Source organism: Pipistrellus hanaki (genome assembly GCF_964339955.1).
Source record: "Pipistrellus hanaki genome assembly, chromosome: 3".
NCBI lineage: Eukaryota > Metazoa > Chordata > Mammalia > Chiroptera > Vespertilionidae > Pipistrellus > Pipistrellus hanaki.
Window position 1 is genome coordinate 143,129,894 of NC_140505.1, and position 22,805 is coordinate 143,152,698.

General features: G+C 43.7%; 1 protein-coding gene across 4 annotated transcripts in view; it reads right to left on the reverse strand.

The window, feature by feature from the left end:
• The window catches only part of ATF1 (activating transcription factor 1), a 62,465-nt gene extending 48,262 nt beyond the window's left edge, over positions 1-14,203 (reverse strand). For 2 of the 4 annotated variants that reach the window (XM_084877509.1, XM_084877507.1), the window contains exons 1-2: positions 13,887-14,203; positions 3,987-4,085 (exon numbers count right to left, since the gene is read on the reverse strand). In XM_084877509.1, coding sequence (XP_084733635.1) covers positions 3,987-4,079 — 93 coding nt within the window. In that variant the 5' untranslated portion in view covers positions 4,080-4,085; positions 13,887-14,203. The remainder of the gene's footprint in view (positions 1-3,986; positions 4,086-13,886) is intronic. The other 2 variants (XM_084877510.1, XM_084877508.1) reach the window with 1 other exon arrangement.
• Positions 14,204-22,805: the final 8,602 nt, after the last annotated feature.

The following is a 22,805-nucleotide window of genomic DNA, read 5'->3' on the forward strand; positions in this document are numbered from 1 at the left end:
CCAGTGTCATCCACATCAATAAATGGCAACTCCATTCTTATAGTTATTCAAGCCAAAAACTGTAGTCAATCTTAACTCCTTTTTTATCTCTAAAACCCACGCTGAATCTAAAAGCAATCACTGTTGGCTTTACAAACAGATCATATGGAGACACTAACTTGATTTCAGTACCACTGCTATCACAATGGTCCAAGCCACTACTGTCTCCATGCACTTTGTCTCCAAAACCGCCTAACTGGTTTTCCTGCTTCCACTTTCAAAAAGCAGCCAGAGTGATCCAACTAAAATATCAGTCAGATAATGTTTTTACTCAAAATACTCCAAAGGTTCCCCATCTCACCCAGATTTAAAAACCAAAAATCTTAGTCGCATATAAGGCCTACATTATCTGGCACTCTCCCCTTCCACCCCCTTCCTCTGCCTCGTTTCATCTCTCTCTCCTCATTCATCCCTCTTCCACCACACTGGCTTCCTTGCTGTTCCTTAGCCATGTCAAGTGCCTGTCTGTCTCAGAGTTTTACAATTGTTGGTCCATATAACTGAAGAGGTATTTCCAGACAGGACTTCTCTCACTACCGTCTATAAAAAGTCAAGCTCCACTGTCCCCACCAATAACTCCCTATTCTTCCTACCTTGTTTTATTAGTCTCCACAGCATATCCTGCCAACTGATACTCATTTTATTGCCTGTCTCCCCCAAACTAGAACGTAAGTTCCATGAGAGCTGAGACTTTTGTTCACTGCTATACTCCCAGCTAAAACTGAATGACTGAATATTCTATATTAGATACTGTTTCCTTACAAAATTTAGAATCTAACAGCCACAAGAATACCTTGAATGTAAAATCAGTGAGGTTATTTTTAAAAATCATTATACAACTATTTACTACCTAGAAATGTACTTATTCTACCTCACTGTAAATATGTTTCTAAGGAAACTTGGAATACATTCACAGGTAACTAACCAAAATGACTGAGATAAGAAGTAAGCTAACTGAATTACCACATTTCCGTGAAGGGCTCTAATAACAGAAAGGTAACTGGAAGACTCCATTTATTGTTTTTCCAGCACCGTCTGGAGGAGATACTGTTCTTCACAGAGATAGCCGAATAATAGAGAAGGATGCATCAAGCTTGAAAGACTGACCTTTTAGGTCTCTGTTTCTCAAACTTTTTGGTCTCAAGACCCTTTTACACTCTTAATCATTATTAATGACGTCAAAGAACTTTTATTTATGTGGGTTTTTATCTACCAATACTTCGTGTAAAATTAAAATAGAAATTTAAAAAATATTTAAGTTCATTTTAAAATAACAACCATAAATCCATTATAAGTTAGCATAAATAAAATATTTTCATTAAAACAACTAAATTTCTCCCCAAAATCAGTGAGAGAAATAACATTGCTTTACATTTCTTCAAATCTCCTTAATGTTTGAGTTAACAGAAAATGGCTAAATTCTCTTACTGCTTCTACATTAAATATGTTGCCATATGTTATTTTGGTTGAGGGGAGGAGTGTTTTAATAGTCTTTTCAGGTAATTGTAAATATTCTTCTTTGATACCACATCAAAACTTGACAGTATGTAGTTTCTTAAAGTTTGTTTGCAATGCACAATCTGAACTTTGTTTACTCTGCTAACATTAAAATCCACTGGTCTATCCTACGCTCTGAATGGATCTTCTATCCATACATGCTTTTGTTAAAAAAGTTTATAAGTATTGGGAAGCTGTCAAGTTCACAACGGTGAATAAAAGTTTTCCGAATTTCTACTTTTTGCTTGAATGTTCCTATCTCCCCACTGGCAACAAATCTGCCAGTTGTTTCCCTTGAACTGAGTCAGGTGCATGGATCAGACAATTTGAAATTTAAAAACATCAGTTCTGCCCTAACCAATTTGGCTCAGTGGATAGAACGCCTGCCTGCGAACTGAAGAATCCCAGGTTCGATTCCAGTCAAGGGCACATGCCTGGGTTGAGGACTCGATCCCTAGTAGGGGGCGTGATGGAAGCAGCCTATCAATGATTCTCATAATTGATGTTTCTATCTTTTCCCCCTCTCCCTTCCTCTCTGATATCAATAAAAATATATAAATAAATAAAAATAAGAACATCAGTTCTCTAGTATGCATGCCTGTCCATTTAAATCCTCTAATGAATATGCCTATTTTCCAGTTCAACAAAAATATTTTCTATATACCTACAATAAATCTACTGAACTGAAAATCTACTCATGAAATTATTAGTCCGTTTCAATTAGTGTAATAAGCCAAATAATTTTTCACTTTCTTTATGCAGCAACAAAATTGGTCTGAAAAAATCTAAATCATGCGCCATATAAAATGAAATCTACTTCTTCAAGTTTTGAAAACTATATATAACATTAAATATACATTGTATAAAGGAAAACTGAATGATCTTGACAAGATCTATATATAAAAGGCTAAGTGTCTGGCCAGTGGTTATGATGAGCACTGACCACCAGAGAGCAGATGCTCAACACAGGTGCTGCCATGATGCACACTGGCCTTTTTTTTTTTTTTTTTTTTTTTTAAATATATTTTATTGATTTTTTACAGAGAGGAAGGAAGAGAGATAGAGAGCTAGAAACGTCGATGAGAGAGAAACATCGACCAGCTGCCTCCTGCACACCCCCTACCGGGGATGTGCCCGCAACCAACGTACATGCCCCTCACAGGAATCGAACCTGGGACCTTTCAGTCCACAGACCGATGCTCTACCACTGAGCCAAACTGGTTTCGGCACACACTGGCCTTTTAAAAACAAATGGCACCACAGACCTGGTGCCGACAAACCAACACTCAGCTTCCCCCAAGTGGAACATGGGCCCCGCCACCACCCCAGAGCAATACCACACCAAATTGCTGCCAACCCTGCCAAGACCCCACGGTGCAAAAGGCGGCCCACAGCCCAGCCCAGCCCAGCCCCCCTGGAACGGTCACTGTGAGTACTGGGTAATGGCGTCACATAGCAATTCTTCCAGCTTCCTCTCCCTAGTGACTAGGCTCCTTGGAGTTTCTTCAGCCCAGGAACACAACTTGCTTTGTAACCAGGTGCAAACATTTTACACTTTAACCAAATGTTTGTGAAGCGTTTTCACGTGCCTTATCTCATTTGATCCTCACATAAGTCCTGGGGTAGGTAAATAGAAGACTCAGTGGAATCCTATTTTCTTTTCAATAGCCAGAAAACAGAGATTTAGAAAGTGTAGAAACTTGACCCGACTGAAAAGAAGAAATGGTAGAACTTGAAAATGACTTCAGGTTTTCTCTGGGCAGAATATAGTCAAACACTATTACAGTTAAACCCTTTGTCTCCCAGTGTGATCTACTAGTACAATAATGTGCTTCATGTTGATATTTACTGCTGTGTTGCTAACAATTACCTGAAAGAGAAGTTGCGGTGCTTCACTGGGCTGGAAAATTTTAGCTAAATCAGAAAGCAGGTCTAATTAAGCAAGTTTATTCTACATATATAAAAGGCTAAGTTAACTCATACATGCACAATACATATAAAGCTCTTGCTCGCGCCAATCACAAGCATGTGCTCAAATCTGTCATTGTCGATCGTGAATTTAATTGACACTTCTATTATAGATAAGGTGACCAGACATCCCACTTTTGGCGGGACAGTCCCAATTTTTAACAATTTGTCCTGGGCGTTTTAAAAAAGTCCCAATTTTTGGGACGTCTGGTCACCTTAATTATAGAGAAAGGGTGAATAGCAATATTAAAATATTTTTTCTAATTAATATCCTTTCAATGTGCACGAATCCATGCACCGAGACACGCATTTAAATAAAATTTACCTCCCTTATATTTCAACACTTTATAGTTTAGTTTTTCGTTTTTGTTTTTGGCTTGGTTCTTTTAAAAATATTAGTTATTAGAGATCTGAAAAAACCGATTAATCTGCATATAAAATATTCCTAACTGGCTCAAAATGTTGGCTGGTCCTTGCCTTACCTGTTGAGCAATATGAGAAATATGAGCTCCTTGAACTGTTGAACCAGGCTGAGGTGCTGTCTCTGAAGTGTTACTCTTGTGGGAATCTTCCATAATCAACTATAAAGAAAAAAAGTCAGTTAAAAGATGCTTTCTAATAATTTTCAGAAAATCTGAAGACATTTATTTCTTAACATGCATACATTTTCAGAACAAGACAAAGCTTTTCAATATGATGGGCTGAGCTCAATTTAACCAGACTCAATATGTTCCCACAACTCTGCTCTGGGAGTGTAGCAATCTAAGTATAGGATCTTAAAACTGGTAATGAAAAGTGCTATAGAATATATATAGTACACTGCACAGTTGTATAAGCATTGATAACTTGCCGAAACCAGTTTGGCTCAGTGGTAGAGCGTCGGTCTGCGGACTGAAAGGTCCCAGGTTCAATTCTGGTCAGGGGCATGTACATTGGTGCGGGCACATCCCCAGTAGGGGGTGTGCAAGAGGCAGCTGGTCGGTGTTTCTCTCTCATCGTCATTTCTAGCTCTCTTATCTCTCTCCCTTCCTCTCTGTAAAAAACCTATTTAAAAAAAAAATTGATAACTTGGTGCCTCCATTAAAAAGAATTGGGATGCCCTTGCTGGTTAGACTCTTGATAGAGTGTCAGTCTACGGACTGAACGGTCCCAGGTTCAATGTCAATCAAGGACTTATACTGTTTTTGTAGGTTTTTCCCCCACAAGGGCCCTGGATGTGCTGTGCAGAAGACAATCAATCCATGTGTTTCTCTCACATTGATATTTCTGTTTTTCCCTTTCTCTTCTCTCTCTTAAAAAAAAAAAAAAAAAAAAAAAAATCTGTGGGAAAAATATCCTTGGGTGAGGATCTAAAAAAAGTAAAGACTTTTCCTTAGATATTATTAAGTACTAGAGGCCGGGTGCACAACATTGCTACACTGGGGGGAGGGGGGTAAAGTGGGGTCCTTCAGCCCGGCCTGCGCCCTCTTGCAGTCCGGTCCTGGGGGGAGCGGGCCTAAGCTGACAGGTGGACATCCCTCAAGAGGTCCTTAGCACTGCTGTGGAAGGCAGGAGAGGGTCCTGCCACCAGTGCTGCACTCACCAGCTGTGAGCCTGGCTTCTGGCTGAGCGGCACTCCCCGTGGGAGTGCAATGACCACCAAGGGGTAGCTCCTGCATTGAGCGTCTGCCCCCTAGTGGTCAGTGTGCATCATAGCGACTGGTCATTCCACTGTTCAGTCGATTTGCATGTTAGGGTTTTATAATACAGGATGAGAGTCATCCTGTCCATGGACATAGCACAGCATTCCTTTCTCTAGCCTAGGGACAGTTTCTAATTGCACATATAGTTTTATGTAGAAAATTTATTGAGTAGAAGTTGAACTAACTAAATAAGTCTATACCCAAGGAGGCTCTGTAAAAATCTAGCTGATCTAATCAACTGTAGGATATGGCAGCTGTTTAAGAATGAGAATAGGAGAGAAACCAAGATGGCAGCATAGATAAACACACGAAATTGCTGCCTCACACAACCACTTCAAAACTACAACTAAAAGACAAAACGGACATCATCCAGAACCACAGGAAAGCTGGCTAAGTGGAAATTCTACCACTAGAAGGAAAGAGAAAAGCACACTGAGACTCAGAGGAACTACGGAAGTAAAGTGCAGAGGTATGGAGGCATGCCTTTAGGACTGCCTAAAGGGCTGGCAACTGAGTACAGGGTTGGCTTTCTCAATTGAGAGGGACACACAAGCTCCCGACTGCTCTGAATTCCTGTTCTGGATGAAACTCTTGGTACCCAGAATCATATGGGGAGAAACTGGACTGTCTGGCAGTGGGCGGAACTCGAGGGCGGCTTTCTCTCAGAGGTGCTTGCTGCAAATAACAGGGGACACTGAGACCCGGGGGCCTCTTACGGCAGAGCTAAGGATCAGCCATTGCAGTTTGCTCCGCCCGGTGGATTCCCTGAGACCCCGCCCCACCCAAGATGTGCAAAGAGGCTTTTGCATATGAATGGCTTGGCCCTTTGCAATCTAAAATTACCTAAAGAACTGCAGCTGGGTCAGAGATACCCAGAACTTCCAAAAGAAGGCCCAAGACCCCACAGCAGCTTGCACTGCTTCACAGCTGGGCCTCAGCTGGGCACCTCCAAACCCAAAACAAACAAACAAAAAGGAATCTGTAGATCTCTCCATAGCTCCTGCTGGGTGGCCTCAGGCAGAGGCTAAATTAGCACCTCCTTGGAGATTCAAGAGCCAGTGTACCCAGTGGTCAGAGTAGGACCACCCAGATTACAACTCCTCAGATCCATAAAGGACACACTCAGGGGGCACACTCAGTGAGCATCAAAGCCCCACTGAAGCAAGTCTTGCCCCATAAGGGTGTCTCCAGCACAGAAGTTCTCTCATCATAATCACAGCTGATCCTCACAGCCAATTGGCCTGGTGGTCAATTCCTCCCAGTGAACCAACAACAATCAAGGCTTAACTACAACAAGACTGTGCACACATCCCACAAAGGGGTGCACCAAGAGAGTCCACCACAGGTAACTAGGAAGGCTGAGCCACTGGGCCCTATAGGACACCTGGCACACAAAGCCACTCTATCATCACAGGGAAGCAGCCAAAATGTGGAGACAAAGAAACAGGTCACAAATGATAGAAATGGAGGAAAGCAGAAAAAAAAAAAAAAAAAAAGGAGGAAAGCAAACTACTGGATATAGTGTTCAAAACCATGGTTATAAGGTTTTTCAATAATTTTCTAGAAAAGACCGGTAAATCTAGTGAGAAACTTGAGGATATGAAAAAGGACCAATTAGAAATGAACCATACACTGCCTGAAATAAAAAATAATATACAAGAGATCCAACAGCAGACTAGAGGATTTCAAGAATCAAGTCACAGATCTGAAATACGAAGAAGCAAAAAACACCCAACTGGAAAAGCAAAAAGCAAAAGAATCCAAAATTATGGAGATAGTGCCGTGGTCAGCAAACTGTGGCTCACGAGCCACATGTGGCTCTTTGGCCCTTTTAGTGTTGCTCGTCTACAAAATACCACGGCCTGGGCAAGTTTATTTCAAAGAAGTGGCATTAGGAGAAGTTTAAGTTTAAAAAATTTGACTCTCAAAAAAAATTTCAATTGTTGTACTGTTGATATTTAGCTCTGTTGTCTCATGAATTTGCCGACCAGTGAGATAGTGTAAGGAGCCTCTGGGACAACTTCAAGCGTACCAACATCTGAATTATGGGGGTGCCAGAAGAAGAGAGCAAGATATTTTTACTTGAAGAAATAATAACAGAAAACTTCCCCCACCAGGTGGAAAAAATTGACTTACAAGTCCAGGAAGCACACAACCCCAAACAAAAGGAATCCAAAGAGGACCACACCAAGACAGATCATAATTAAAATACCAAGGACAAAAGACAAAGAATCTTAAAAGCAGCAAGAGAAAAAACAGTTACCTACAAGGGAGTACCCATAAGATTATCAGCTGATTGCTTAACAGAAACTATGCAGGCCAGAAGGGAGTGGCAAGAAATATTCAAAGTGTTGAATAGCAAGAACCTACAACCAAGACTATTTATTCTACCCAGCAAAGCTATCATTCAAAATTGAAGGTCAGATAAAGAGCTTCACAGATAAGAAAAACTAAAAAAGTTCATCACAGCCAAACCAGCGTTAAGTGAAATGCTGAAAGGTATTCTTTAAGAAGAGGAAGAAAAAGGTAAAGATAAAAGCTATGAACAACAGCCGAAAACCGGTTTGGCTCAGTGGACAGAGGGACTGAAAGGTCCCAGGTTCAATTCCAGTCAACGGCATGTACCTTGGTTGTGGGCACATCCCCAGTACGGGATGTGCAGGAGGCAGCTGATAGATGTTTCTGATTCTCTCTCTCACTCCCTTTCACTCTGTAAAAAAAAAAATCAGTAAAATATATAAAAAACATTGAACAACAAATACGTATCTATCAATAAGTGAATCTAAAAATCAAGTGAATAAAAATCTGGTGAACAGAATAAACTGGTGAATATAACAGAATCGGGGGCATAGAAAGGAAGTGGACTGATAATTCTGGGAGGGGGGGAGGGAAAGAGGTGTGGGGGTGTGTGGGAAGAGACTGGACAAAAATTGTACACTTATGGATGAGACAGTGGAAGTGGGATGAGAACTGGATGAAGGGGAGCTATGGTGGGAAAAAGGAGGAACAACTGTAATAATCTGAACAATAAATATTTAAAAAATAAGAATGAGAAAAAATGGGTTATATGAGATGGAATATGTCAAATGAAGAACTATTTAGAAAAAGAGTAGTAAAAAAATATTGGATAGAAATTAAGGTTTTTGTGGTTTTGTGCAATGACATAATAAAGAAAAAAAGAAAGGGTTAGCCTGCAAACATATGAAAGGATGCTTAATATCACTTATCATTAGGAAATTGCCAAGTCAAAACTACAATGAGCTACCGCCTCATATCCATTAGGATGGCTAACATAAAAGAAACAAAAAAGAAATATTGGTAAGGATATTGAGAAACTGGAGCATTTGTGCACTGTAGTGGGAATGTAAAATGTTGAGCTGCTGTAAAAAGCAGTATGGTGGTTCCTCAAAAAATCAAAGATAGAATTACTATTTGATCCAATAATCCCACTTCTAGGTATATATCCATTTGTTCTGTGAACTATCTGTTCATATTATTTGTCCATCTACCTATCAGAAGTTAGTGTTTTCCTTATTAACCTACATTTTTTCTTCATATAAATTAATTTTAATCCTCATATGAGGACATGTTTTCACTGATTTTTTAAAATATATTTTTTATTGAGTTCAGAGAGAGGAAAGGCGAGACAGAAACATCAACGATGAGAGAGAATCATTGATTGCTGCCTCCTGCACGCCTCCTATTGGGGATTGAGCCTGCAACCCAGGCATGTGCCATTTACCAGAATCAAACTTGGGACCCTTTAGTCTGCAGGCCGTTGCTCTATTCACTGAGCCAAACCACTAAGGCTATTGATTTTTTTAGAGGGAGAGCGAAAAAGGGAAAGAGGAACATAACATTGATCGGTTGACCATGCACATGCCTTGAACAGGAATGGAACCCGAAACCTAGATATGGGTCCTGACTGTGAATCAAACCTGCAACCTTTCAGTGTATGAGACGATGCTCCAACCAACTGAGCCACACCAGCCAGGGGTCTTCATATAAATTTTATTTCTATTATGTTGATACAAATACTTTCTCAATATGATTTAACCATGCTTATTTTAAAGAGTTTTTACATGCTTTTACTGATTTTTAGGGAGAGGAAGAGGGGGAGGAGAGAAGGAGAAAGACAGGTTGAGAGAGAGAGAGAGAGAGAGAGAGAGAGAGAAGACAGAAACATCCTGTACTGGAGATCAAACCGCAACCTTTAGGTGTATGGGACAACGCTTGAACCAACTGAGCCACACCACCCAAGGCTATTTTAAAACATTTGATTTTAACAAATTCATCTAGTATTTCCTTTGTTCTTTTTTCAACTGCTTTTAAGCCTACATAATAGTTCAGTGCCGTGATTTTTTTCATCTACACTAATGCAAGTGTAATTCCACAAAGTAAACATACAGATAGCACCAAAGATAGAAATCCATATTTTCTACATACTATTTCTAGTGAAGTAGACTTTTAAACACTTCATTTCAGAAGACATGGTTAGAATATAAAGAAGAAAAAAGATGTAGTGCTAAAGCACTGAAATAAGATTTTTAAAAATCTTGTTAAATTATTGGAAATGGTACTCTTCTGTTTGTCCCCCTGTGACTCACTAATTTTCCCTCCCTAACATTATTAAGAAATCCTATATCTAATGGAAACTAACATGATCAACAAAATAACAAACATTTCCTACAATAACATCTTGGACAATTATTGCAACTATACTGTATTTCCTATAGAAAAGAAGAAAACCTATTTTCAATGATTTTTTAAAAGAGAAATCAGTTTTGGCTGGCGCTATTTTGGGGCTCAGTCCATCAGGTTTACCAGATGGCCTAAAATTTTTATAATCCCTTAAAAAAAAGAGGAATCAGCTTCTTTCCCCCCAAAGGAAAACAGCTTTATAGTTTCATCTCATTATAAACAACTGCTGTATTTTAATGCTTTCAGAATATAACCTTTATTTGTTCACTTATTTTTACTTATTATTCCTAAAACTGAGGTTAAGATAAACATCTACTAAAAACTTGCTCAACACACAGTAAATTTTATGTGTAAAAGGCATGTGAGTAAAGTAAGCCCTGGGCAGCTGCTGGAAGCTTAAGATGAGACAACCTCAAGTAGGGCAGAATCACAAGGGAGGCAGTGAAACAGCTTCAAAAGTACCAAATATTTGGGGAGCTGAGAGATAGCAGCAGGCTGCAATCTTGCTGACGACATAGTGAGAAACATAAGTAAAGGCATGGTCCTTTTTTTTTTTTTAAATAGGGATAGGAAGGGACAGAGAAATATGGATTTGTTGTTCCACTTATTTATGCATTCATTGTTACTTCTTGTATGTGCTCTGATGGGAGATGGTACCCCAAACCTTGAAATTGGGATGATTTCTATCTAACCAACTGAGCTAACCAGCCAGGGCAAAGCATAGTACCTTAGAGAAAACTTTCAAAGAAAAAAAAAACATTATGTGTTAGACACTAGGAGCTTTTAAATATATTATCTGCTGGATCCCCTAAATTAGGGGTGTCGAACTCAATCAGAGAAGGGGCCAAAATCTAAAATCCAGCCTAAATCGCGGGCCGAATGGTTTACTGAACAGTCATAAACTGACAATGTCATAAACTGACAGCGGAGTGCAGTGATGACAGCGCGGTGCGGGCCACATTGCAAGGCCTGGCGGGCTGGATTTGGCCCTCGGGCCTTGTGTTTGACACATGTGCCCTAAATTGAGGCTCAAATAAATTGTCATTTACTGTGGATCTCATAGTAAGATGTGAATGCAAGACCTGAGGCCAGAACTGTTTCAATCCAGTCTATGTTCTTTTATTCTGCATTGCCCCTCTACTCTCACGTTCCCAACTTGTCTACCTGGCAAACTTGTTTTATGTCCCCTCCTTTCTTAATGTTTCCACTGTGCCTTGAAGATATTTCTAAGGTTACTTAACACTCTGAACTGTGTTTATTGGCATGTCAGTTTCCCTTAGTCTTTTTAAAACTTTTATTTATCATCACAATTTATCCCCCATACCCTCTTCCACCTCACCCCCACTCCTACCATTGTTTCCCTGTCTTAAGGCACCTGAGGACAGTGCTTGTGTCATATAAATGTATGTTTTGTGCCCAGCAGAGACCCTCACAAATACAGTAAATAGTGAACACCAACAGATACAGTGTAGTATTCTCATGTGATGAATTAAGAGTCTTAGTTCTTCACCTATAGAGGATGTTTAACTATGAGAAAGCTTGCGGCAAGGTGTCTCTTGCTCACCATTTCCACAACTGAATTCATGATCTCCCCTCAAAATTGCTTCTCTTGCCGGGACCAGTTTGGCTCAGTGGATAGAGCGTCGGCTTGGGGACTGAAGGGTCCTGGGTTCGATTCCGGACAAGGGCATGTACCTTGGTTGCGGGCATATCCCCAGTAGGGGGTGTGCAAGAGGCAGCTGATCCATGACTCTCTCTCATCGATGTTTCTGACTCTCTATCTCTCTCCCTTCCTCTCTGTATAAAATCAATAAAATATATTAAAAAAAAAAATTGCTTCTCTTAGTCATACTGAATTTCTTTCAGATCTTCAAATGTGCCTGCCTTGCTTTCTCTCACCTTCAGGATTTAATATACTACTAGAGGCCCAGTGCTCGAAATTCGGGGGTCCTCCTCAGCCCAGCCTGCACCTTCTTCAATCCGGGACTCCTAGAGGGATGTCCGATACCTGGGCCTAAACCAGCAGTCGGACATCCCTCTCACAATCCTGGACCGCTGACTCCTAATTGCTCACCTGCTTGCCTGCCTGGTCACCCCTAACTGCCCCCACCCCCACAGCAGCCTGGTCACCCCTTACTGCACCCCTGCCAACCTGGTTGCCCCCAACTGCCACCCCTAGAGGGCCCAGTCGCCCCTAATGCGCCACCTCTACCACCACCACTGCCCCCCCCCCCCCCCCTCTGGCCTGGTAGCCCCACACAGCCTGCTTGTTAAGTCGTTTGGTCATCCCTCACTAAGCCCCCTACCAGCCTGGTTGTAGGCAGCCATCCTGTGAGGGTGTGTGGGTCAATTTACATATTTCCTCTTTATTATATAGGATTCCCTCTGCCAGAAACACTATCCCCCTTCTCTTCATGTGACCTACTCCCATGAGTTATTCTTCAGGGCAAACTTTCCTAACTCCCTTAGGCTGGTGTAGAAGCTCTGGCAGTAATGTATACTCACAACACATGTCTTCCCCCCACTCCCCGCTCTCCTGGCACATATCACAGTATTCAATCACCTGCTCTATACTTCACAGGAATGCAAGCTCCAGGGAGTCAAAGGCCATATCCTGTTCCCAATATAACATTAATATCTTACATATTTATTATTGTTGAATAAATCAATGTGTTTAGTTCAGCTTACCCACTTAAAACTGATAGAAACAATAGTTAAGTAAATACGTTTAGACAATTATCTCAACCCAGCCTTAGAAACAGCCTTAGGGTGATTCAGGCACAAAAACACACAGCCTATGTTAGAGTTGGTAATTCATTATAAGTAAATGGAAAAAAGCACATTATAAAAAAAGCATTTTTTAAAGTATTTTTAGATGGGACTACCTCCTACTGGTGATATAGTAGTACTGTAAGATGTACCACAGAGCAAACATCCTTAAAGGATATCTACAAATAACAGAGCTAATATATTCAGCTTTAGTACAACGGTATTATTATTCTGACTGAGCAAGAGGTGACTGCACACTTTAGTCTGTAAGAAAAATAGCATTTTAATAAAACGGCATCTCTCTGTTCTGTGGGTGACAGAAGTCTCAGGGTAAAATACATTTTGCAGAAAAACTCTTATCCCAAACGAGGCCAGGTTGACAAAAATGCCTGCCAAATCTATGCCGAAAAAGCTTCAGAAGGCAAATGACTATTAGCTCACTGCTCCTCAAAAGATAACTAAGTAGTAAGTAGTCATTCTCTAACGTCTACAACAATTTAAAGCGATTACGCCGCCCGCTGCACGGCACAGCTGACGCTCTGGAATGCCATCCTCAGTTTTAAGATACAGGGGGAGAAAAATCAGACGTTTCCTGGGTTTCATCGTCTGCCCAGCGGGAACAGCCGATCTTCGGCCGGTCCACGCCCTCCTTCCTCGCTCATCACCTGCATCTTTCCGTTACAGTTTTGTGTGTCTCCCCGCTCGCCTGGAAAGCCTAAGAAGGTCAGGGCTGTTTCTGCCCTGCACGGCGGGCCGGCCCGGGGCCCGGCAGCCCGAGGGCGCCCGGGGCGCCGCGGTGGGCTCCCCGGAGAAGGTAACCGGCCCGGCCGCGCTGCCAAGGCCGCGCCGCCCTCCCGGCTCCCCGCGCCGCCCGCAAGCCCTTCCGCCGAGGGCGCCCGCCCGGGGCCGTGGAAGGGCGGCCCCGGGGGCGAAAGCCAGCCCGCGGCGGGAGGGCTTCGGGGTCACTCTGACTGGGGAGGAGAGGAGACCCACCGCCGCAGGGAAACAGCGCGGCCGAGGCGCGAGCACCGGAAGCGCGCGAGGCCGGGGACCGCGGCGGGCCCTCCCCCTTCCGCCCCGCGCCCTCCGCACCCCTCCCCCACCGGGCCGCCCGCGCGACCCCCCGCCCGCCCGGCGAGCCGCCCCGCCCGGCGTCCCCGCAGCGCGGCCTCCCGCACCCGCCCCTGCCCAGGGACTCGGGGGCACGCCCCACCCCCGGCCCCCGCTTACCGGTGGCTGTCGCCTCGCCGCTCTCCGGGGCGGGAACTTCCACTCCCCCCTCCCAGGTGGCTCCGAGTTTACTACCTCTTTCCCCACCCCGTCACGCGGCGGGGGACGCGCCTCTTAAACGTCTGGCGGGGCGGGGGGAACCAGTGTCACCCAACAGCCAACTGTCCTAGGCCGCCGCTCCCTCGGCAGTCGGGGCCGCCACGGGCGGCATGATCCACAGCCAGGCCGGGGGCGGGGAAGGGAGGGGGTCAACACTGAGGGAGCGTGGGGGGCGAGGTTAAGGCTGTGCCTCCGTGCGGCTCGCCGTCCTACGTCCTACGTCATCACGTCGCGCACGTGACGCGCCGCCATCTTGTGCCGGGCGGGGCGGGCTAGCTCGGAATGGCGAGCGGCGGCGAGGGAAGGTGTCAGCTCCGGTGGGAATTAATTGTAGGTGAACCGGTTCCTTTTCGCTTCAGGAGCTCTGCCCGCACTCGGAGGTCCCCGCGTCTGTTTTCGGAGCCATCGCCAGCGCGCGGGGGTTTGGAGTCTTGGTTTCGCGGCCTCGCCCGCAGCTCGGCTCCTGCCCGCGGCTCCCTGTCGGGCCCGCAGGCCTCGGCGTCCTGCCCGGCCTGACCGCCCGCTTTCCGCGGAGAAGAGGCTGGAAGCGGGAGGCTTCTCCTCGGCTGCTGAGATGGCCCAGGACTGATCTGGAAAAAAGTCACCGCCAGGAGGCTGTGTCACCCCGAAACTCACATTTACACCAACAGTTAAACTAGGAAAAAGTTACATCCTGGACTGTGTAAAATAAGGTGTTCTACCGTCATTTTCATACACTACAAAAACTTCGTAAGAGATTTTATAATGTGTCTCCCTTTCTGGAGAAGGAATCATGGGTTATTCTGAATATTTTTCTTTACCCATTTACTTGCAAGGTGTTCTTTTATGGCTTTATAGTGATAGTAAGGATAAATGATAAACCTTTTTAAAAATATATATTTTATTGATTTTTTACAGAGAGGAAGAGAGAGATAGAGGGCTAGAAACATCGATGAGAGAGAAACATCGACCAGCTGCCTCTTGCACACCCTCCACCGGGGATGTGCCCGCAACCAAGGTACATGCCCCTGACCGGAATCGAACCTGGCACCTTTCAGTCCGCAGACCGACGCTCTACCACGGAGCCAAACCGGCTTCGGCATGATAAACCTTTTTAATATGTCCTTGACAAATGAAAACGTTCCAGAATGCTTCTGAAATTTTACTAGTTTGAGCTCTCCAGTGAGGGGGAACTGATTTGAGAGGTGGCACCCATTCTGATTTTAACCTTTAGGGCCAGATAGTATAATTTAAAGTTCAAGAATTAGCCCAGCTGGCATGGCTCAGCGGTTGAGCATCAACCTATGAACCAAGAGGTCATAGTTTCGGTTCCAGTCAGGGCACATGCCGGGGTTGAGGTCTCCATCCTCAGTGTGGGGTGTGCAGGAGGCCGCCTCTGAATGATTCTCTTCATTGGTGTTTCTATCTTTCCCTCTCCCTCTCTGAAATCAATAAAATGTATTTTTTTAAAAATGTGTGCCACTCGTAGTTCACAAACGTTTAGACATCATCATTCAGCAAACATTGACTACCTATTAAAAACTAAAACAGGTTGATTGCCTTTATTTAGATTTTTAAAAGTTAAATATTGTTGAAAGTGTTACTTATGCTCCCTTCCCCCCATTGACCTAGCCCCTCCCCGCCTCTCCCCCTAGGCTTTTACTGCACTATTGTCTGTGTCCAGGGGTTATGCATATAAGCCTACAGCTCTGGTCTATCTCTTTCTACCCATCTGCCTTCCCTCTGAGACTCTGCAGTTTATTCTATGTGGCTTTCTGGATCTATTTCGTTCATCATTTTATTTCATTGGATTCCACATATACGTGAGGGCATGTGATACTTCTCTTTCTCTGAATGGCTTATTTTGCTTAGAATACTTTCCAGGTCCCTCCATGCTGTCTCTAAGGGCAGGATACCCTTTTTTACTGCTGCATAGTATTCTATTGTGTAAATGTACCACACCTTATCCACTCATCTCTACTGATGGGCACTTGGGCTGTTTCCAGATCATAGCTATTGTAAATTTCGCTGCTATGAACACACATCCTTTCTGATTGGTGTTTCAGATTTTTAAAAAAATATATTTTATTGATTTTTACAGAGAGGAAGGGAGAGAGAGAGTTAGAAACATTCATGAAAGAGAAACATTGATCAGCTGCCTCCTGCACACTACCTTTCAGTCCACTTAGCCAAACCAGTTAGGGCGGTGTTTCAGGTTGCTTAGGCTATATTCCTAGATGTGGGATCACTGGGTCTAATGGCAGTTCCATATTTAATTTTTTGAGGAAACGCCTTACTGTTTTCCATAATGGCCGCACCAGTTTCCATTCCACCATCAGGGTTCCCTTTTCTCCACATCCTCACCAGCACTTTGTCATTTGATTTGTTGATGGTAGCCAGGTGTGAGGTGATACTTTATTATCATTTTTTAAAAACATAATTTTATTGATTTCAGAGAGGGAGAGAGAGAAACATCAATGAGAGAGAATCATTGATCAGCTGCTTCCTGCACAAACCCCCAATGGGGCTCGAGGTATGTGTGTGTCCTGACCAGGAATTGAACTGTGATCTCCTGGTTTATAAATCGATGCTTAACCACTGAGCAACTCCAGCCAGGTTCATTATTATTTTAATTTAATAGATAATTGCATATCTGTATTATGTAAAGATCTTTGTTGTCTCTTGTCATGTCCTTCATTTTGAAATCTATTTTGTCAGATAGTATTGCTACCTTAGCTTTTTCTTGGTTTTCTTTGGCATGGAAAATATTTTTCTATCCCTTCATTCTCATCCTGTGTGTGTCTTTTGTACTGAGGTGGATCTCTTGTAGACAGCATATAATTGGATCGTATTTTTGTATCCATTCAGCTACCTTATATCTTGATTGGAACATTTAATCTATTTCATTTGTGTGTTTTTTTCTATTTTTAATTTTAATTTTTTATTATTATTTTAAATAAATTTTTATTGTTCATATTATTATAAATGTTCCTTTCCCTCCCCCCCACTCCATTGCTCTCCTCCACCAAGTTCCCACCCCACCCTCTGTCCTTTCCCCACTCCCCATTGTCCTCATCCATAGGTGCACAGTTTATGTTCAGTCTCTTCCCTTGCCCCCCCTCTCCCCTTTTCCCCAAGAATCGTCAGTTCACTCCCCTTCCATACCTCTGATTCTATTATATTAAACAGTTAATATTGTTCATCAGATTTGTTTTAAATTTCCTTGGTTTTTAGATTCATTTGTTGATAGTTACGTATTTGTTGTTTATAATTTTTATCTTTATTTACTTTCTCTTCCGAAAGAACTCCCTTCAGCAATTCATATAATTCTGGTTTGGTGGTGATGAACTCCTTTAGCTTTTTTTTTTTTTTTATTAGTGAAGCTCTTTATCTGACCTTCGATTCTGAGTGATAGCTTTGCTGGGTAGATTATCTTTGGCTGTAGGTTCTTACTATTCATCACCTTGAATATTTCTTGCCATTCCCATCTGGCCTGCATGGTTTCTGTTGAGAAATCAGCTGACAATTGTATAGGTGCTCCTTTATAGTTAACTACTTGCTTTGCTCTTGCTGCTTTTTTTATTTTATTATATTTTTTATTGATTTTTGTACAGAGAGGAAGGGAGAGAGATAGAGAGCCAGAAACATCGATGAGAGAGAATCATCAATCAGCTGCCTCCTGCACACCCCCTACTGGGGATATGCCCACAACCAAGGTACATGCCCTTGACCGGAATTGAACCCGGGATCCTTCTGTCCCCAAGCCGACGCTCTATCCATTGAGCCAAACCGGTCTCGGCGCTCTTGCTGCTTTTAATATTCTCTCTTTGTCTTTTGCTCTTGGAATTTTAATTATGATTTGTCTTGGTGTGGTCCTCTTTGGATTCCTTTTGTTTGGAGTTCTGTGCGCTTCCTGGACTTGTAAGTCTAATTCTTTCACCAGGTGGGGGAAGTTTTCTGTCACTATTTCTTTCAGTATGTTTTCGATATCTTGCTCTCTCATCTTCTGGGACCCCATAATTCTGATGTTGGATCGTTTGAAGTTGTCCCAGAGGTTTCTTACATTATCTTCAATTTTCTGGATTCTCTTGCCTTCTAGCTTCTGTGGAGGAGTGTCTTCTGGCTCTTTATGTTCCAGATCTTTGACTTGATGACTTGATTCTTGCGATTTTCCATTCTGTTTTTAGGACTCTGTAATATTTTTTATTTTAGACAATGTATTCTTTATTTCTTGTTGATCCCTTATCATTTCTTGTTGATTCCTTATTAATTCTAGTTGATCCCTTTTCATATCCTCATAGGCCTTATCAACCTTTTCTAGGAAATTCTTTAAAAACCTTATAAGCGTAGATTTGAACTCTATATCCAGTAGCTTTTTGTCCTCCATTTCTTTCGTTTGTGATCTATTTCGTTGTCTCGGCATTTTCGCAGCTTCCCTGATGGGGCAGGGTTTCAGAGTGGAGCCTACAGCCTTAGCTTCCGTCAGCCCTGCCCTATGCGGTTCCTGAGTCTCAGTAATCTCCAGGGTCCTTCAGTACTCACTGCAAGCACCTCGAGAGAAAGGTGCCCTCGATTTTCGCCTGCTACCAAACAGTCTATGCTCTCCCCCAATGCGCCCGGAACTGGGGTTCAGTTCATTGGAAGTGGAGTTGGAGATGGCGTTCAGAGCAGACTGGAGCCCCTGTCTCCTTCCCGCCAGGGCAATCCCGCAGCACAGCTAACCGTCCCTTCTCTCCGCTCCTCCGGGACTTCCTTTTGCCGCTCCCCCGGGGTTCCGCCTTACAGCCCAGCTCCCTATGGATGAGCCTGGGTCCCCGGGGTCTGGCCTAGAACTGGGGTTCAGAGCAGTCGGAACTGGGGCCCAGCACAGTCGGAGCTTTTATCTCCTTCCCGCTAGGGAACGCCAGCCAGGCACTCAGCCGCCCCGCCCTTCCTCTCCGGCTCTGTCCTCTCCGCGCGCGCCACGTGTCTCCGTATCTTAGGCTTTTACAGCTCCTCTGCTCTTCCTTCTGGCTTTCTCCTTGCTTCTCGTTGTAGAATTTCCAGTCAGTCGACTTTCCTGTAGTTCTGGGTAATGTCCATTTTATATTTTAGTTGTATTTTATTGAAATTGTTGTGTGCGGCTGCGGCTAGGTGTTTACCTGTGCAGCCATCTTGGATTCTCCTCCGAAAGAAACGTTATTAATGAAATTATGTATATACCTATCCCAGAGTTGTGTGGATTGAATGAGTTTAACATGTGTAAGTTAGAACCATGCCTGGTAGACTAAGCACTTAATAAATGTGTATCTTTGTGAATGGAGAGTGGAAATTCAGAGAAGTGAATGAGCTCATCCGCTGGGCTTCTGCCAACTACCTATTAGCATCTTGCTTCTACATAGTTTTGACAAAACGTGCTTCCTTCCTTCAAAGACTAATCCTTCCACCTGTTCTCTGGATCCCCACCCCTCCTGCTTCCTCAGTGACCTTGCTTTGTCAATTACCACTTATTACTACATCTGGAAACTTTCTCTACTGGCTCTTTCCCCAACACACGGATATTTTTTAAAACATATTTTTATTGATTTCAGAGAGGGAGAGAGAGGGGCAGAAATATCAATGATGAGAATCATTGATTGGCTACCTCCTGCATGCCTCCCACTGGGGATTGAGCCCACAACCCAGGCATGTGCCCTTGACCGGAATCAAACCTGGAACCCTTTTGTCCACAGGCTGATACTCTATCCACTGAGCCAAACCAAGTAGGGCAGGAATATTTTTAAAAAAATATATATTTTATTGATTTTTTAGAGAGGAAGGGAGAGGGATAGTTAGAAACATCGGTGAATGAGAGACATCGACCAGCTGCCTCCTGCACACCCCCCCACTGGGGGTGTGCCCGCAACCAAGGTACATGCCCTTGACCGGAATCGAATCTGGGACCCTTGAGTCCTCAGGCAGACGCTCTATCCACTGAGCCAAACCGGTTTTGGCAGGAATATTTTATTTATTCCATTTTTTAATAACCTCTCAATTTTATAACCCCCTTTTAACTATTATGTTGTTGTCAAAACCGGTTTGGCTCAGTGGATAGAGCATTGGCTTGTGGATTGAAGGGTCCTGGGTTTGATTCTGGTCAAGGGCATGTACATCCCCAGTAGGGGGCGTGCAGGAGGCAGCTGATGGATGATTCTCTCTCATTGATGTTTCTAACTATCCCTCTCTCTTCCTCTTTGTAAAAAAATAAATAAAAATATATTTTATAAAACCCATTATGCTGTTTCTTTCCTTCCTGTGTACAGATAAAGCTTCTGGAAAGAGTAACCTGTATTAGTTGCCCCTCACATCACTCCTCCTCTGAACCAGTTTTCGGTCTTCTCCCTTAACTGCACCTTAAATCGCTCTGACCAAGGTAACCAGTGACTGCCTAGATGCCAGATGCTTAGCCAGTCCCCATTTTAATCAGCTTCATTGTAGCCTTTGGCAGCATTGATCATTCTCTTTAAAAACTTCCTATAATTTCTATGCCCATGCTTCTTTTTCTCTCCTCTCTCCCCAATTATTCCTTCTCCCTTTTGTGGACTCTACCTACCAGCCTTTAAGTGCTGCTGGTGTTCCCCATGACTCCCATTCGTGGTCCTTTTTTCACTCTACGTGATTTTCTCTGGTACTAATGTTCGCTTTCATGGCTTCAACTACCACTTTCACAAGGAAGTCTCCCGGATATCTAGTTGTTGACTAGAGTTCTCCTAAGGCAGAGACCTAAATATTTAGCTACCTGTTGGACCTCTTTTCACTTGCATGTTTCATGGCCCCTCAAATAAACATGACCAAAATGGAACACAGCATCTTCTTTCCCAAATCCATTCCTCTTTTGTTCCTCTTGGTAAATGGTCCCACATCTACCAAACTCCCCAAGGCAAAGCATACGAGTTATTTTGAATTCCTCCTTCCTTATCATAAATACTCAGTAGTGGAAATCTTAGTCTCTTAAGTTTGCAAGCATTGTCTCTCATCTCCATCCGGTCACAACTTTGGTTGAAATGCTCTTGCTGCCGAAGCCGGTTTGGCTCAGTGGTAGAGCGTCGGTCTGCGGACTGAAGGGTCTCAGGTTCGATTCCGGCCAGGGGCATGTGCATTGGTTGCGGGCACATCCCCGGTGGGGGGTGTGCAGGAGGCAGCTGGTCGATGTTTCTCTCTCATCGACATTTCTAGCTCTCTATTCCTCTCCCTTCCTCTCTGTAAAAAATCAATAAAATATATATTTTAAAAAAAAAGAAGAAGAAAGAAATGCTCTTGCTTACCACTGCGGTCATTGCAAAGGCCTCCCAGCCTCAGATTTTACTTTCCCCTCCCTACCCCATCATTTACTGTTTGACCACCAGGATAATCTGTGTTGTGAATCCGAGCGTTTTACTTCCTTGCAATAAATCCTCATTGGCTCTTTTTGGCCTACTGCATAAAGTTCCAAAATTCTTAGCGTGATAGATAATAGTTAGTGATCTATTTTTAGCTTAAGCCTCTGACTATCTTTTACTTTTCTCCCTTCAAACCCTATAACCTAATATCGAACTGCAGTCACCAGAACATGCAACTCCACCTTCCCCCTTGTTGTTTTGATCCTACCTGGCTGTTTCATCCTCTGAAACTCAGTTCAGACAGTACCTTCTCCAGCACGTCTTCCTCACTGTTCTCATCGTTGGATTGGGTGCCTATCCTACAGACATTCCACCACACAGTCCTGTAGTTTGAATTTGACATTGTAACCCTTAATTATATAGTTTTCCTGTATTTCCTTGAGAGCAGTGACTTGATAGTTTTCTTTCTAGCTTCAGCTTTTATTACAGTGCCTCGTGCCTAGTGAGTAGGCACTCAATACACATGTTAAGTGAAAAAATGTTCTCAGCTGCCTAAATAGCTTGGACCGTAATTCAAAGACCAGTTTTAGTGTCTGTGAGAACATGCAAGATTTGATGGGCTCCCATCAAGTTCTTGAAACCAAGAAATGGAAGAACAAATTAAGTATTGCTTTAAGGAAAGATGAAATCCAGCCCAATCACACATTAGAAAAATACTAAAACTGACAATCGTGTTTAAAACTAGCAAATGCGGAGGAGAATCCAAGATGGCTGCTCGGGTAGGCAACTAGCCGCAGCCGCACACAACAATTTTAATAAAATACAACTAAAATATAAAACGGACATTACCCAGAACTACAGGAAAGTCGACTGACTGGAAATCCTACAACAAGAAGCAAGGAGAAAACCAGAAGGAAGAGCAGAGGAGCTGTAAAAGCCTAAGGTACAGAGACACGCGGCGCGCGCGGAGAGGACGGAGCCGGAGAGGAGAGAGGCCGAGTGCCTGGCAGGCGTTCCCTAGCGGAAAGGAGATAAAACTCCGACTGTGCTGGGCCCCTGACTGCTCTGAACCCCCGTTCTGGGCCAGACCCCGGGGACTCAGGCTCAGCCATAGGGAGCTGGGCTGTAAGTCGGAACCTGGGGAAGCGGAGAAAGGAGGTCCCGGAGGCGCGGACACTGCCCCCAGAGAAGGGACGGTCAGCTGTGCCGCGGGATTGCCCTGACGGGAAGGAGACTGGGGCTCCAGACTGCTGTGAACGCCACCTCCAACTCCACTTCCAACTGAACTGAACCCCAATACCGGGCTCATTGGGGGAGAGCATAGACTGTTTGGCAGCAGGCGAAAATCGAGGGCACCTTTCTCTCAGAGGCGCCGGCAGCGAGCACTGAAGGACCCGCATAGGGCGGGGCTGACGGAAGCCAAAGCTGCAGGCTCCACCCTGAAACCTCGCCCCATCTGTAACTGCGAAATGCGACAACAAAATAGATCACAAACAAAAGAAAT